General features: G+C 39.9%; 1 protein-coding gene across 6 annotated transcripts in view; it reads left to right on the forward strand.

Annotated features, from left to right (window-relative positions):
• Positions 1-17,452, forward strand: part of col15a1b (collagen, type XV, alpha 1b) — a 61,471-nt gene that overhangs the window by 15,557 nt on the left and 28,462 nt on the right. Inside the window, exons 1-10 of one of the 6 annotated variants that reach the window (XM_044219831.1) lie at positions 4,185-4,610; positions 4,694-5,238; positions 9,381-9,568; positions 10,126-10,335; positions 11,751-11,903; positions 14,541-14,615; positions 15,108-15,206; positions 16,334-16,445; positions 17,087-17,127; positions 17,250-17,423. In XM_044219831.1, coding sequence (XP_044075766.1) covers positions 4,842-5,238; positions 9,381-9,568; positions 10,126-10,335; positions 11,751-11,903; positions 14,541-14,615; positions 15,108-15,206; positions 16,334-16,445; positions 17,087-17,127; positions 17,250-17,423 — 1,449 coding nt within the window. In that variant the 5' untranslated portion in view covers positions 4,185-4,610; positions 4,694-4,841. Of the gene's footprint in view, positions 1-4,182; positions 5,239-9,380; positions 9,569-10,125; positions 10,336-11,750; positions 11,904-14,540; positions 14,616-15,107; positions 15,207-16,333; positions 16,446-17,086; positions 17,128-17,249; positions 17,424-17,452 lie in introns of those variants that run through there. The other 5 variants (XM_044219832.1, XM_044219830.1, XM_044219834.1 and 2 more) reach the window with 5 other exon arrangements.

The following is a 17,452-nucleotide window of genomic DNA, read 5'->3' on the forward strand; positions in this document are numbered from 1 at the left end:
ATGAATTACATTGTTGCTCCATGTCTGCTGGATGTGTTAATAGGCAACTGTGTGCTAACAAGCTTGCCATAAAAACTTTATAAGGTTTTTTGGATCCTATTGTATAAGTGTTAATGTTATGTTTATAGCTTGTTTTGCTGCCCCCAATAGGCCAAAAAAATATTAATACTGCTTTAAAGACATATTTCATCCTTGGATATAACTTGTATAATTGCTAACCATTATATTCAGAAAAGACCCCTCAGATCACCTCAGCTTAATAGGGCCCAGAGAAGGGTCAGTGGATGGTAGGAGGTTGATCGGCTATGATTATACAGTACATACCCTGAATCCTCTGTGTGTGTGTGTGTGTTGGTATGGCTTGCCAGGTTTCATTGTGATGGAGTGTCAGAGTTGCCCCCCTCTCCTTCCTGTCCCTCTCTAACCCATCCTCACCCCATCCCATTCCACACCCACTTGTCCCTGGCTAATCCATGATTAATCAAGCTTCTCCCCCCTTGGGGTTTCCTCCCTCACCCTCTCTTTAAATCTTAAACCTATCATCTGCTCCATTAGAGACCACCCCACCCTTTTCCTCCCTCAACTGTTTATGTGTTAGTGTGTGGCGACCAGCATGGCGACCAGGGTCTGATCAAATTTATAAAGATAGCACCTACAACCCCCAGGTAAAGCAGTTTCAGAGAGAGAACAATGGAGTGGAGGGTATAAGAATAACATTAATAAGAATAAAAAGTGGGAGGGCAACACATGGAGTAAAAAATCAAGGGGCCTACATGTGCCATATGCACCGGTTATGAGCGTCTCTGATGTCCTTGGATTCTTTTTTTGTTTCATCTTAATTTGCAGTAATCATGTATTTAGATTATAAACAACACAATCAACAAGTCCTGATTATTCTCTATATATATGAGCAACCAGCAAACAAAAACATGTGTGTATGCAGTCAAAAAGCTTTCAACTGAGAAAAGTGGGCTATGGCAGATCTTTTTGCTGTCAACAACCAATCAGATTTCCTCTCATACTAAATTTGTATAAACCTGCAAACTTTGAATAGCTAGGGGGGGGGGGGTACAATGCAAATACCACCTAGACTTTATTTTTTAAATAGTAGAATAGTAATTGTAGTGTTAATATTAATAAATTTGTAATAATAGGAATGACAGCTATAGGTAAAATAATGTCAGCATTAGCAACAGAGTCAACAACAACAACTGCAGTAGCGGCCATTGAGCAGGAACATGGGGGCAGCAGGTGGCCCACAACCACAGATCCAGTCTCTGCAGCTCCGGAGGCAGAAATACCTGCTGAAAGGGACAGAAGGAGAGAATGTAAACAAAGACAGGAGAAGGTAAATCACACAAAGTTGAATTAATGAATTAGGGGATTAAAAAACTTCAAAACAAACTGAATGATATGCAGCCACCTATCTTAAAAAGTTGTTATGGCTAACATGTTAGCAAAAAATTCCCTGCATACACATATCTAGCAGACACAGAGCAACATTAACTTTCATTTGGAGTCGTGCTTTATGCCACATGACGAAAGTAAGTCCAATTATCACTCTCTTTATAAGTCTGGTTTGGTCTCCACCAACTCCTGAGAAAAATATTTGACTTCTTTCACCAGTTAGCTGCTAACTTTGTCTGCCTGCTGTTTGCTGCTGGGCAGGTCATCTCCAGTGGGTTTATGGGAGTTTCCTAGGTAGAAACAACCTACTGGTGTTTGATGAAAGTGGGTAAGCCTGAGCCATGCAGTAAATTTGTAGGCCATGAAGCCAAAAATATAAAAATCATTCAGCTCGAGTAAAAGATTACATATTTCATTTTTCTCTTTTTAAACATATTCTTAAGTTTATCTTGATCTACTTCACACATACAAATAATTAAATTAATGAAGGCTGAATTCCTTTTAAGTTGCTGCTTAAGTTTCAGGGTCCTGGTATTGGGCATGCGGGTTCACTGTCACTGTTATGGCTTACTGGGACACTTGAATAGAACAGAGGCATCATTAATGTTAGTATCAACACCAGTGCTTTTCCTGCTATGACAAGTCAAAATGTCTGCCATGAAAAAGGCCTATTGTTTGCTGCAGCTGAATCCTAGTTTAAAAAACTGAGATTGATGCAACCCCAAAAATACTTTTTTGGAACTTGCTGAGCCTGAAGGATAATGGATTTAACTAAAACTCAACAGTTGTCAGGTTTCCATCTAAATGTAGCCAAATTTTAACTGTCTGTCCAGGAAATAGGAAAAGAAAATGTGAATTAATGCGTGTTTTCATCCACTACCGTCATGCGAACATTAAGAGTTGGTTCATTGAGATAAACTGATGGTGGTGCAAATTCGAAGTTGCGAAGAGGGAGCAACGAGATGACCAAATTTTATAGAGCGCCAGTCAAACCTCAAATGGTGGAAAACAATGTAGAAAACATGATGGAAATATTTCCATTGCACTTTGGCGCATTTTTCTTTTATCAATACATCAACTTTTCCACCTTAGCCAAGCAAAAAAACTTCTTTGTGATATTTTGAGTTGGGGTTTTTGTTGTTGATTTTTGACATTTCCATTTGCACACTTACGCACAAAATTTAAAATGTGCATAAAAACAGGTGGATCAAGTGTAAATCCAAATACTAGAAAACACGAAGACAAATGATTAGTCTACCTCTCTTTCTCTTATGTTATACATTGCCTAAGCAGATAGTGCTTATCAGCCTGAACAAACACCTCCATCCAATGAGCCTCAGCAGCACTCCAGCCCTCATCCTGGACCTCACCAAACATTTAGAGAAGCACAACACAACAGAACAGGCATCCCTTTGTCATCACCAACATGGGGCCTCTATCCCTGATCAGTGAGCTGCAGCAGAGAGAAAGTCCAAACTTTATAAATGCTTCCATTCAACCTTTTGTATTTTAACTATCTTCATTTTAGTCAAGTGACTTACGAATGTTATCTGTGAAGCCATTTTTTGATGCATTATCTGCCTTAATAGCAGAATTTAAGCATTTAAATATAAATGTATGTTCTATCGAAGCACATCTGAGCCTAAAAATTAAGTCACTTTAGTTCAGTACAGTTGAATTTGATTCATTTCCATCAGCAGATATTGGTTTACAGACATCAAGCATTGTTGTTAAAGATTTTAGTGCAGGTTTATGCTAAAGTTGATGGAGATTAACCTTATAATTGGTAAACATCATCGAACCCCAGCTTAGCCATAATCACACTGATTTGAGCAGTAGTTAGAGTGGCTGTCAGTTGTTGTTGGGGAGCAGAACTGTAGTTTTAGTTTTTCTTGACTAAATGGTGTGAACCAGAAAGGAGTTGCCTCTTTGATTTTAAAGAAGATTAAAGGGAAGCTGGAAGAATGGATAAAGGCTTCTTCTTATCCTGTTATGTACATGTCATCAGAGATAATCATGTAAAAAAGATATGACATTGGATAAAAGGGCAGTACGTGCTTATAAATATAAGTCAGGCCAACATATTTTCTCCCTGTGGCTCCATTAAACCTACAAGCAGTAACATAGATAGATAGATAGATAGATAGATAGATAGATAGATAGATAGATAGATAGATAGATAGATAGATAGATAGATAGATAGATAGATAGATAGATAGATAGATAGATAGATAGATAGATAGTTTATTTGTCCTCGAGGAGGATTTTTTTTTCCACAGTAAGTGCAAACATAGTACAAACAAGTGAGACATGCACTATTTATACAAAATTATACAAAAATACGGGATTTACAGGGGCACTTACAATCACAGAACAAAAAATCAATTAGGGCACGTGGTAAGCATAATTACACTTCTTGTCCAGCCATTCGACAAATGACTGAATCTCAGGTTTTTCTTTGTTTTTTGTGTTTTTTCTCTCACACACTATTCTTAATGTACCATGTGGCTGAAAAAATGTCACATAGGAGATGAGGAAGGAATACTTTGACCTCATGTCCTTATAAAGAAACCTCCCTGCTAATGCCTGTACAATGTTTTCTGGACTCTTTTATTATGGTTGTATATTTTGTTGGATATCTCACTACAAGCCTCATCATTAGTAGAGATATAAATGCGAAGATGTTGGTTCTTGAATTATGATGTGTTCCTTAAGGTGCATTCCTTGTGACATTTCTGCTGTATTAGCTGCTGCACCTGCAGCATTGTGAATGATGCACCTTATCCTCAATCTGTGTCTGTGTGCGTTAAACTTAACACGCTGTACATGTGGCGTGATGGGTAGACCGAGAGACCACATGTATGATCCAGAGAACATACACACACACACACACACACACAGATGGGAGGAGAGGAGAGAGAAGAAAGGAGGAGGAGGAGGGAGTAGTGAACATACTAACTCTCTAATCTGCCTGTCTGAGAGAAAAAGGGAGAGAAAATCAAGTCTGCTGTGTTGTAGAGTGCCAGAGGAGGGGGAGTTTATAATTACATAGGGAGAGAGGAGGGGAGGGAGGGAGAAAAAAGAGAGATATCAGGGAGTTACAAACAGTGCAAGAGACAGAGGCGCACAGAGAAAAGGAGGACATAACGAGAGACAAGAAGAAAAGAAAAGAAAAGAAAGGAGGAGTAACAACAGAGAGGACAGTAAGAACCTGAAAAGTCATTCCTTGATTTTTGTGCCACTGGGTCTCCTGGTTTACTGAGATTTCCTTTTTCACCCTCTGCAGGACTCTGCATGGGCAAGAAGCGTTGTGTGCATCCTTTCATAGCTGGAGACTTAGCACTTAGCCTATATGCCTGTTTGCATGTGTGTAGTATTTCGTAGCTGCAGTTAACAGGACTGGTTTGTACATTTATGCAATACACACTTAGAGGATGGGAGCCCTTCGCCTCTCTCTTGCTCTCTTCCTCCTCCTCACCTCTCCTGTACAAGCCCAGTGGTGGAGTTTCATCTGGGCGAGCCCTAAAACTGGCACCAGGTCTTCTCCTCCCTCCATTCCTTCCTCCATCACCTCTCCATCCATCACCTTCCTGGGCCCTTCTGACACCCCAGGGACAACAGAATGGGAAGTAAAGGAGGACAGGGTGACAGAGAAAGCTCTGGAGCATAGCACTCAGACAGATGGGTCAGTGCTAGCCCCTCCACCCAGCCCAGGAGTGTCAATCTTTGGCCACAGCACTGTAGAACCTGGGACCTTACCTCCAGAGGAGAATGCAGGTGAAGGCAGCAAAGCCATTTCCCAATACAAACCACTGAAACACTGGAAGAGTGGTGAGTGTTACAGTGTTACAAAAATTGATGTTCTCTGATGTAAACTATTCAGTATTTCACAAAATAAAGATTAGGTCAGAACAAATAGACAGATAATTTGTGTAACAGTTTTTTTCCTTCACCAACTAGAGAGAGAAATATGTGACTAAATGCTCCACTATGTTCACCTGCTAGTCGCTAACTTTGTCTGCCATTTGGCTCTGGGCAGGTACTGTACAGTGGGTTTATTGGAGCTATTTAATTAAAATCAACTGCCTGTTACTATTGGGAACAGGGTTGATGGGAACAAGGTTGATGAGAGCGGCGAGAGTGAACCAAAACAGAAATGTAAAACTAAAACAATGAGCCAAAATGCTCTGTAGAACTGAGGAAAACTGCAGTCGGGTGATAATTCTCTATGGGTTTGTCACTACAAGCAACCCCTTTTGACAGTACACATAGTGATTTAATCCATTGTTAATATGAAAATATTGAGTAGTAGTAAGCAAGGCGCTTAACCCCTGTCTACTCACAAACTGCAAGTATCCTTGGATGAGGGCAGTATGCAATTTTAAATGGCAAAAACATGCAGAGCAACTGTCACTGTAAAGAAAACAGTGCTTTTAACGGTCAAGCAGGCAAATCTGTGTAAATGTGAAGGGATTTCACCAATGGTAACGCATGATTTAAGGGAAACTGTGTGAGAAGACAGAGCTTTTACTCTCTACCATCTATTTTAATGTAATTGATCCACCACACTTACTAACCTAAGTCATTGGTTAAATAGGTCACGTTGATAGGTCAATGTTTCAGTGCCTTATTTACACTAGCTAATCTTTAAATCACATCTGATATCTGATATCACGTCTGATTTAAATGTTCTCCAGTCATGTCCCAGTTTATCTCACGAATCAGAACAGAAGCCCTAGTTGTTATTTCTGTAGCGTGCTGGTATGTGACAGAGTTGTACTCTGATGTGCTCTGGGTTAATTCTTTTAGAGTCTGAGAAATTTAGAGAGAGTTGGCCAAGCAGCGGGAAGCTTTTGTATGGCATAGCAGGGTCAAGGTGGGTTTAAAAGGTTACAGGCGGCAACGCTAGGGGGGTTGTTAATATTGGTTTTATAAGTTTCCACAAGCTGAACAAGAATCCATGTGGCCAACATGACAAGGATTAGGTTGAGGAGAAGGGGGTTAGAGTGGAAAACTGTGGTGCAAAATGACTGATTAGTGATTAGATGACAGACTGTTTGATTTGGTGTTTGACTGAAGACACCTGAGGACCGACTGACCACCTAACTGTCTTATTGATAGTGTGCTTATAGAATAAGTCAATTAATGAAGGATTTACAGGCTGAGAGTTTGCACCTGTTCACAGGAGTGTTGAATCAATTTAGTAATTAATAGATCATCAGAAATATATATTCAGAAATATGTGTTTGTAGAGGACATTTGTGTCAATGTAAATTATGTCAAAGTATCTACTCTTAAATCCATGGCACATGATGTCATTAAAATGGGATTTGACCACTGACCTTATTGGAATTTTTAGTCATTTGTATAGGCTTATATGTGTGTGTGTGTGTGTGTGTGTGTGTGTGTGTGTGTGTGTGTGTGTGTGTGTGTGTGTCTCCAAACTAGTGGTGAAAAGTCACTTAGAACATTTACTCAAGTACTGTACTTATCTACAGTTTGGAGGTATTGTACTGTCACAAACTTTATCTTAATGCTGTTGTTGCTGGGCAGTGTACATTGGGGTTATCAGCTTTTGCAAAGCCTCCTGCTGCTTAACATTTGTTTTAACACATAAAACTTGTTATGCCAAGAAAAGAAACAAAACAGCATGCAGTTTCTTCAAAAAGTTAAAAACCAAACCAAACAGTCAACCATACACAGCTAAACCAAGATAGCTAAATCCAGTCAAAGCTAGCTGATGAGATTGGGTGAGATAGCCACAGATAGCCTTGGCTAAAGCTAAATTAACTTACTTTTCCACCATAGCTGTTTCTTATAATTGAAATATATACATTCTGATTAACTGTCTTGGTAATTTAGTTTGTTAGCTTACATAAATGGGTAGTAGCTAAATCTGGTCATGGAGAATAAAAACAGCAAACGCTAAACTAACCTAGTCCTGCTAAAAGACAACCAACCTAACTTAGCAGAGTAGCAGTAGCTGCCATCTCAGCTTTGGCTCTAGTGGAATTCACGATTTGGTGTTGTCAATACATCCATCCATCCATTTTTTTGCCCTATCCAGGGCCGATCACCGTGGCAGCAGGCTAAGGAAGTTAGTCCAGATGTCCCTCTCCCCAGCAAAGTTTACTCCAGGATCTTTTTCCCGAGACTAGAGTGTGGTTAATCACATATATAATTGTAATAAATAATAAATGTATGTCCTGTATATTATTATTATTATTATTATAGTTTACATAATTATTAACAAATGGTAGATGGAGAGCTGAAACAAAACATTTTATGGCCTTATGTCTGTTCCATGTCAATGATTTTATGTTAGGTTATGCCGCAAAGTCGAAACAATGAGCTAAAAGAGTTATCGTGCTGTAGTAAAACGTTTAGTAAAAGTTTGTTTTCTTTACAAGATGGTAAAATTGAGTTTGAAAATGAAATGTAAAACAAGACTAGCATATTGACATTGAGTATATTTTCAACAGTGGAATGAGTCCTCAAAACTGTGCTGAGAGATTTCTTGTTTTTCTGCCCTTTCTCACAAACCCATGTATTTGACCCCCTTTTTTTCCCTTCTCTTTTGGCCAACCTGGACCTCGAGAACTCTTCACAGCAGTAACAATGCGATCATGGTCCTTCTGTATCTTAAAATGGCTGCCATCCAAGTCATGACTGGTAATCACCACCAGGTCGCTGCTGCCAAGTCAGATTCCAACAGTAATATCGGCCATTATTTTCAAATGTGTGTCTCACAGTGCAGGAATGAAAAGTTAAACCTCTGCAGTCAGTGGCCACCGGACAGCACACAGGTTGTAGCGTGAGTTCTCTCAGAGCAGCGTTTGCCTGTTCCTTTCAGTCATTACAGAGCACTAATGACCTCACATCTGGACTGGACGTGTCAGGGCTTTGGTGTGTTTGTGTGTGTTTGTACTTTGTTTGCACACCTTGAATGTCCACCTCACTACCTGTCTTTGCAACAATGAATGTGTAAATGTGCACACACACACACACACACACACACACACACACAAACACACACACGCTCCTTAAACCCTCTAATTAGGTATGTTTCCAGTTGGTCAGGCTGATGAATTAGAGACCCCCAAATGTTGGTTTGTCTGGTCTGGGGTTTGTGTGTGTTCATGTGGGTGAGATGTGTGTTTGATATGTGCACAGTGTATGCAAATGCATTTCTATCTCTGTGTGTGTGTATGTGCATGACAGAGATATAGGTAGCAGGGGTGAGCCTGACTGGAATGCTGAGGTGAGAGTTTTTCGCTACAGGAGACAGGCTCCATAGTGGGGGGAATCAAGGGAATGCGAAGGCATCTCATACACACTAAATACTCTAATTGCCAGCCATTGTGTGTGCATTTCTGTTTCGGAGGATTATGTCTATGCAGAGCAGCGATGCATGGCCAGAGTCTGGATCAAATCAAGTCAAATTAAAGCCGTGTCAAGATGATTCCTTACTTTAATGTGATGTATATACCAGCAACACACAGGTAGCAAACAAAGGAAGCCAGTTTGAATGGGGGTTCAGACATCTTCTGTGCACCTGGTGCGTAAGGTTCATTTACAGGTGGATGTTTCAGTCAAGTAACCTCACTGTCAAGGAAAACAGGTTTGCAGTGGGAAAATAACAAGGAATGAAAAAATTTTGAAAAAAATTAACTTGTGTAAGATTTCTAGTATCTTCTATCAGTTGAATGATGATGTTCGATAAAATATCAATAAGTTATCTTTCACCTTTTGATCACCAAATGTGTCTCTCATCACTTCTGTAGGTCATTTTGATGACTATAAGTTAAAAGTGTGGCTCAAACAAAAAAAGTCACATGAGAACGACAAAGATACAGATAGTCAGCATTACACATCACGTCAGAAACAAATGGAAAGGGCCATCTTTTTCAGCTTGTCTCCACCTGTTACTCCTTCTTTCTTACACATTTTTGCATTGTCTCTGTCTCTGTCAGAGCGAGGCTCAGGAGGTCATCTGGACCTGACAGAGTTAATTGGCGTCCCCCTCCCTCCCTCTGTCTCCTTCACTCCTGGATATGAGGGCTTTCCAGCCTACAACTTTGGGCCTGAAGCAAACATCGGCCGGCTCACCAAAACCTTCGTGCCTGGGTCATTCTACAGGGACTTTGCCATCATCGTCACGGTAACGCTAGAGATTTGAACCCTCCAACCCTTTAAACCTCCTTCATGCTGTCATTCTGTCTTTTAAAGGGGTCACCATGGCTTTAAATGCAGTGGTCAAGAGACAATCATCAAATTCGAACTAAGTATACTATAAAGTACTGTATAATACTATAAAGTACTGTAGAATGTTCTGTATAATACTATAAAGTGCTGTATAATGTTCTGTGTAATATCATAAAGGGTGAAAGAACAATCTTTATGGTGAGCTAAGGTCACATTATGTTGCCACCTTGTGGAATTTTGATGATAAAGCAAGCTAAATTTTCTCTATCTAATTTTCTCAATCTCCTCCTCTGTTTTTTCTTTCCTTAACTTGCATGAACAACAATTATTATTAATGCTTTTGATCTGTACATATATTCTATGATATACCAATTCCATTTATAATGGAGTATTGTACATTACTGTATTCATATGTCTTATGGTTTGACTGTAATATTAATATGATGGAGGCCAGATGCTGAAGCAGTAAGCTTTAGTGACCTCCAATGTCTTCTGCCTTCGCCCTTACTCCAGGTGCGTCCAGCCACTCAGAGAGGAGGTGTGCTCTTTGCCATCACAGATGCCCGTCAGAAGGTGGTGGAGCTGGGTTTGGCCCTCACTCCAGTGCGTGGGGGCCTCCAGAGCATCTTACTGTACTATACTGACAGAGAGCAAGCTTCCCACAGCCACAAAGCTGCTGCCTTCAGTGTCCCAGATATGACCGCCCAGTGGACACGATTCACGGTGAGCATTACATACTGTATATCACAAATTGTAGGGTTAGAGGGATATATTCAGCTGATGCAGACCTTTTCTTAAATATGTTTATGCTCCACATCAGCTACAAACAGTAAAATTTGCAAATAATTAATTTCTATTCTTTGCATATTTTATTTACAGCTGAATAGGGATAGGTAGTTAACCTATGAGTAATATATTCGTTGCATAGAATCAGAAAGAGTCAAGTATTGAAAGCTGGCATCATATGCTTTGTCAGATTCTTAAGCTTACATTAATCTGATATTTCATACTGTAAATGTATCTAAATCAGGAAAGTTTTTGTTTTACTTTTTAAAATGTATTTTTATTTAACACTAAAGTCTTGAGCAGTTTTGCATATTTTGTTAAATGAAAAAAGGTTTAAAACATGTTATATTCTCCAAACTACGGTATTAAGAAATGTAATGGGGGTTTTTTTGTACCAGAACTCAGGTATTGCATTGGCATTGGAAATTAAACAGTTTACAGTTTAATTTTTTAATTGTTTAGTTGTTTAGTTCCAAAGTGATTATGCAGCGTGCCATAGAAACATTGAGATGCCCATGACTGCCAAAATGATCATCTCATCAAGTGTTTGTGTCCTAAAACTCTTTCAACATGTGAAAAAAAAGGCTTCCAGTGCAGTGAGATGGTTTCACTAGTTTCCAATGCAAATCAACCTATTTCAGGGAGAATTATGTGTAAGTGTAATTTTTAGAAGCTGTAATTCCTTCTCCTGACATTTTACAAGATATTCACTTTTGTTTAAAAAAAATCTTGTTTGAAAATGTTGATGTTAGCTTTCTTTCTTTCTACTAAAACAGTACTGCCACATTTATTGACATGTCAAAATGTAATTTGTACATTGCATAACATGTTAGAGTTAGAAGATTTAATGTTAGATTTTAATGTAAAAATAGAAAAATAGCTTGGTCACCATACATGGCGTATGGTGACCAAGCTATTTTTCTATTTTTATCATCTCTAACAACTATAAGTGTGCAAAACGTCCATGTGTAAGTCCATGCATTCAAATGGAAAACATCTTAGAGTCACTTAAGTGTTTATTTACTTCACCAATATTGCCACACAGTTATTAGAGACAGCTATAAAATCAAGATGGGAACATACAAAATACAAAAAAGCAATTTTATTGACAACAATGAGTAGTTCCATGAACACTACATTAAATGGGGGTGGCCCAGTAGGTCACTGGGTATCAAGGCCTGTAGTCCTTACTACAGCAGCCTGTAATAGAGTCTGGTCCGGGCCCTTTGCTGCATGTCATCCCCTCTCTCCGGTGCTTTTCCCGTCTCCCTCTACTGTCTCTATCAAATACAGCAGAAATGCCAAACAAAAAAATCACTACATTAAATAGCTGTTTTTGATCTGTCTATCAGGTGGTGGTGGAGCATGAAGAGGTGCGCCTCTACATGGACTGTGGAGAGGCAGAGAGGGCTACTTTCCATCGGAAGCCAGAAAGACTCACTTTCTCACACGATTCAGGCATTTTCGTATCTAATGCAGGAAGCACGGGGCTTGATAAGTTTGTGGTAAGTGACGAAGACCCTTAAATGTACAGTAGGTGTGCCTGTGGATGTCTTTGTATCTTTTGGAGGACAAGGAGTTTTTCTCTGCAAAAAGGGCAAAAAAGAACGAGAAAAAATGACACCGGCTGCCTGTGTCAATGTCAATGTGCAGTTTGTCTGTTCAGTTGGCCTCATGATTACATTGTTTGTGTGTGTGTGTGTGTGTGTGTGTGTGTGTGTGTGTGTAGGTGTGTGGTTGTGTGTTCTGGCCTCTCATTACCATGTAAAAAGCTGAAATGTTGTCTGCCCTCAGTCTGTCTCCTCTGGAAAATTCCCAGCATTCAGTCTACTGTAACAATTTATGTTGTGACCAAATGCTTGCGCAAAATACCAAGATACTGAGTATGTTGTTGTGTATGCAACAAGCAGGACATAAAAAAACCTTTCTGATTCTGATTCTGATTGTCCCTGTTTCCAAGAAAATGCTATTCAGGTGTTTCAACCAGGAAAATGACAAATGAAAGCTACCAAAAAAGCTTCATATGAATGTTTTCACGTTACCCATTTTGAATATATGGGGTCGTAGTTACTGAAATGCCAGACACCGTCAATGAGAGAGAGCCTATACTTTGATGGTGGCAGTGATGTAATCAAAGGCCAACTCAGTGAACACAGTGGCCAAGAATATGGCTTTGGTGAAAACAAAGGCATCTTCCTCTTTTTTTTGCTTTCTTTGTACTATTTTATAAAGTTGACTTTAATAACATGAACCAGTGGAAAGGTGACAAAGGGCAAATAAACTGACAATCAATTGAGTCTGACAGCTGAAAGCTGGACTAATCAGCAGAATACAGGGAGTGGTTTATCATAATGATGATGATGACAACTACAATGCCTCAACTTGTCAATCTAGATGCAAAATAAAGCTTGATTCTGCAACTACTATTTTCAGCTCATATTCACTGAGAAACTCATTATGTTACATAAGTTAGGAAAAATATCATCTTCTGGACTGTCACTCCTTGAAAGAACACCCTTTAGAACTGGAGAGAATCCCCTGAAAAGTAATTAACACTGTAATACCACTGACCCAAGCACATTCTTACTGAACATTGCCAGACCATAGTGAGCAAAGTGAAATTTGATGACTGGCTTTACAAGGCTAATCTATCTCTGACCCAATCTGCATCAGGGTACAGCCAGGTCCAAACAGGGTCAAAATGTCGTGACCACCTCTAGTACTACTTCCTGAGCTGGCTCTGTTACAGACTTGTAAATGGATAAAACTATGAAGATCAGAGACAGAGAGGAAGTAAGAAGGGAGGAAAGAATAGAGATGGTAAAGAAGGAAGGGAGAGGGGTGAGATGTGGAAGGGAGGAGAGGACGGGGGAGTAAGTTGATGGCAGATGAGGAAGTCTGAGATGTCAACAAGACTTAGTTGTGGTCAGATCAAGGGATTGACTCAGGCCTTTGAGTGTGCTGCCATGTCATGTATGATGGTGTAATAAGGTTAAACTTGAACCAATACTCCAATTAGGAAAAAAAGAAATGTGTGTGATATTCAGAGTCTCCACGGTGGAATAAATGTTGTTCTTTGGGCAATAGGAATGACAGCATACTGTATATTCGAAAAAGAGTAAAGACTCAAAACCCAAAGACTGAGCTATTAAAACTCTCTTCACACTGACATTATTACTGGAATCACTGTCAGTCCATTTTCAATTCAACGATGCTCACAAGATAAATGCTGCTAGTCACTTGTTGTTGTCATGGTGACTGGACGCGGTCTTTGCCATTTTATTCTGCTTTGTTCAGTGTAGCCTGACTTCTGAACGGGTTATCTGAAGCATGACGACAGAATATGTCCAGTCTGAAATATCTAGGTCACTCTGTGTGTGTGTGTGTGTGTGTGTGTGTGTGTGTGTGTGTGTGTGTGTGTGTGCCTCTATGTGTGTATATGTTTGTGTGTTGCTTGTGTGTGTCCTTGGTTTGTTGTCTTGGGCTTCAAAGGAGGGCAGTCATGGCATGTGGCCCTTTTTAATCAGCATGTGTTTGTGTGTTGTTGAATGTTGACCAAAGGAATTGACATCTCTTGCAATGTTCCCGTAGAACTATATAAACCAGCACTATTACTACTATGTGAGTTTCAGTGTTGTACGTGTGTGTGTGCATGTGCGTGTGTGTGCATGTGTCTGTGCGTCTTTGGAAATAAGGTCTCTATGGTGATATCAGCAAGTGGACTTCATTGTGTGTGTGGTGCTCCTTTATATATAGAGAGAAAGATGTTTTTCACCTGAAACATGACACTGTGGTTTGAATATCGTGCAGATTTATTCAGAGAAATCCATTAATAAAGATAAATATGTACATTTAGAGACGTGACTCTTGTTATGACTGCAAAACCTTGTAGGAAATGACTATTCATGCAGCAATGGTCCCTAAAGTCTTTCTCACTGTGTTTACATGCACAGACATAACTAATTTACTGTGAATACCAAGATTAAGATGATGAGTTCAGTGAATGCATTATCTTGGGTGCTTTAACCCAACGTTTTCCAGTTATGTTAACTGAGTCATTATACCTGTGTAACCTAGTTAAGGTGTTTAGATGACAGTTCTATTTTTCAAAGAGTGTTTCCTAATTCATTCTCTCTCTCCAGGGATCTATTCAGCAGCTCGTGATAAAAGATGATCCCAGAGCAGCTGAGGAGCAGTGTGAAGACGACGATCCTTATGTGAGAAACACACACATAAACACAGCAGAGGTGGCTGGCACACAGGAATCAACTGTTTATGACAAAACTGGAGCTTCTGCTAGTAATAGTTAAAATATCGGTAAAATGCTGTACAACTAACATACACGTCAATCAACAGTACCCCCTAGTGGTCAAAGGACTTTACTGAACAAAAATACCTAGTTACTGGGGATTGGTCCTCATACCTACCTGACTGGTCAAATGAGTAAGCTTAAACAGTAATCTGACAACTGTTTGCTTTTTCCTGCCTTCTGTAAGTGCCATACATTATATAATGAATCTAATTCCTACAGGATTTTTTTTTAAACACGCTATGCTTTCTCTTTATTGCTTTCTTTTATCAGTTATTAGTTATTTTGTAACGATATCCATATCTGGCAAAATGTGGGACCCTACATCATTATTGGTTGACATAATTTTTGCTATAAGCTTGTTTTCTCAAACCAACACAAATTGCGATGTTTGATAAAGGCCTCGGGATACACCAGTGGAGATAATGCTCTGGATGACAGAGAGACAGACGTGGAAATGATGAAGAACACAAAGGAGAGAAAACATGGCACCGCACAGGTAGGTTGGCTTCATGAAATGCTCGGAGCAAGTGTCATGTTTTGGTTGGCCGCATCATTACAACAAATGAAAACACACCACATTTCTGTAACATTCAGCCTGAAATATTTCATATCTTTGTAAGGTCTGGGATCTCTATAGGAGTGTAAAACAATGTCCTGTAACAACTGCAAGAAAAGAGTTTGTGAAAGGTGTGGTTTACTTTGCCAGTTGAAAAAATATGCTGATCCTGAAAAAGAAGTTTAATAGATACATGCATTTAGTCTGTTAGGTTGTGTGTGTGTGTGTGTGTGTGTGTATGCACGTGTGTCTGTGTCTGCTGCTGTGTATGATGCACAGACCCCTTCTTATCATCAGGACCCTAAAACAGCACTCCTTGTGTACGTGTGTGTGAATGTGTGCCATATTTCGTTCTCCCACAACCAGGAAGTCAGTCTGACCCCAAACATCCCATAATCAACATTGACTTTGAAGTTTCAAAGGAAACTGTCCTTCAGAAGTTGAATAACTGTTACCAGATATTAAAGTCATGGTAGATGCTTTCTTGTCTGGTCTGGAGAAGTTCATCAACAACAGTGTCGACAAATAGCACAGACAATGTAATGTTATGTGATATTTTCTTTCAGATCCTGTTCAATGAATTCAGCATTTTCAGCTTCACTTGTACAGCATGTGCTCCTTAACTGTGCTATACAACAATTTCTAATTCAGAGAGTGGGCACACTGCAAGTTACGCAAGTTGTTTCATTTTGAGGTATTCCTTAACTATGTGTCTGAAAGTCTGTCAGTCCGTCAGTCCATTGGTTTGTTGATCCATCCCACATTCATGGTCCCCACAGGATGAATCCTCGTGATTTTAGCTATCTCCTAAGTATTCTTCAAGGGCCACAGCAAGTCAATATTTCTGTGTTGATTTTGTTCACTACTTAAGTTCATGATAAGATACCTTAGAAGTTAATGAGCAAGTTTCCAAAAAATTTGCTATGGATGTAATGATGATGATGATTTTTGTCATCCCCTGACTTTTCTTTCAGCAGCGAGGTTAGGCTAAAGTTGACGGTTGTTCATGAATCATTTTGATTTGGGTGACCTACTGACCTACTCATCTTTTTGATTTCTTTGTTGAGGAGGACAGTGTTCCCGTCAGAGCTCCACCCACTGAGGCTCCGGAGGTGGAGCTTGATGAGTACTCCGGTCACCAGACCCCAACACAGGCCAATGAAGAAATGCTGATAAGAGGTCAGAATGAGCCTCATTTTTTTTTTCTTCTTTAGAAGTTAATTAAACCTCTATGATTTTATCAATCTGGCTCACTTTAATGGTTAAAGTGCCTGGTGACTTAATGCATAGGAAACACACTGTGCTGTACTTACAGTTTCTTGGCTGTGTCCGTTTCAGGAACGTTTCATATTTTAGTAAGATTTCATGATGCAAATAATAATTTCTACTGAAGATCTAGTTTTCAGTAGACACTTCAACAGGGGCAGTGGTGGCGTAAAGCTTAGAGAAGCAGGCTTGTGACCCGGGACTAGCATGATAAATTTGGGTTGGGGAAATGAAAAAGTAGCGCTTAGCTCTCCTTCTTTGCCTCTTCTGAGGTGCCCTTAAGCAAGGCACATTACAGCTCCCATCCACTCCAGTGATGCTACTAAAAGATCATTGAACCACGGTCCCAGTATGAATGTTTGTGAACGTGTGAGTGAGAGCATGCCATACCTGGAAAAGAGCGTACTTGTTCAGTGAATCTACTGTACACTAGTTAAATAAAGATCAAAAAGCAGGTTCCTACAGTTGTAATTGTATACTTACAGTATGGCCAGTGTTAACTCATAAGAATCTGATTGGCCAAGCCTGTTGATGATGTCATATACTGTGTACAGGGCCACACCAGACCGAGGAGCCAGGGGAGAGATCAGGAGATGTAAGTTCAGACGTGGACTTCCTCACTTTTTTTTATATATATTCTGCACAACAGCATTGTTTTATTACAGCATGTGTTGCTTACACATGCAAATGATATGAAAGTTGTATTTAAATTTCCAGGGTCATGTCAGGCATGGGTTAAAAGGAGAGCGTGGAGATCCTGGACCCAGAGGCCCACCTGGTCCCCCAGGCCCCACCCCTCTACCCGGGCAAGCTCAGCCTGGACCTAGAGGGACACAAGGACCACCAGGAAACCCTGGATCCCCAGGACTGCCAGGGAAAGATGGACAGCAGGTGTGTGTGCCAAAGAGATAGAGAGCATG

Source organism: Siniperca chuatsi, linkage group LG13 (genome assembly GCF_020085105.1).
Source record: "Siniperca chuatsi isolate FFG_IHB_CAS linkage group LG13, ASM2008510v1, whole genome shotgun sequence".
NCBI lineage: Eukaryota > Metazoa > Chordata > Actinopteri > Centrarchiformes > Sinipercidae > Siniperca > Siniperca chuatsi.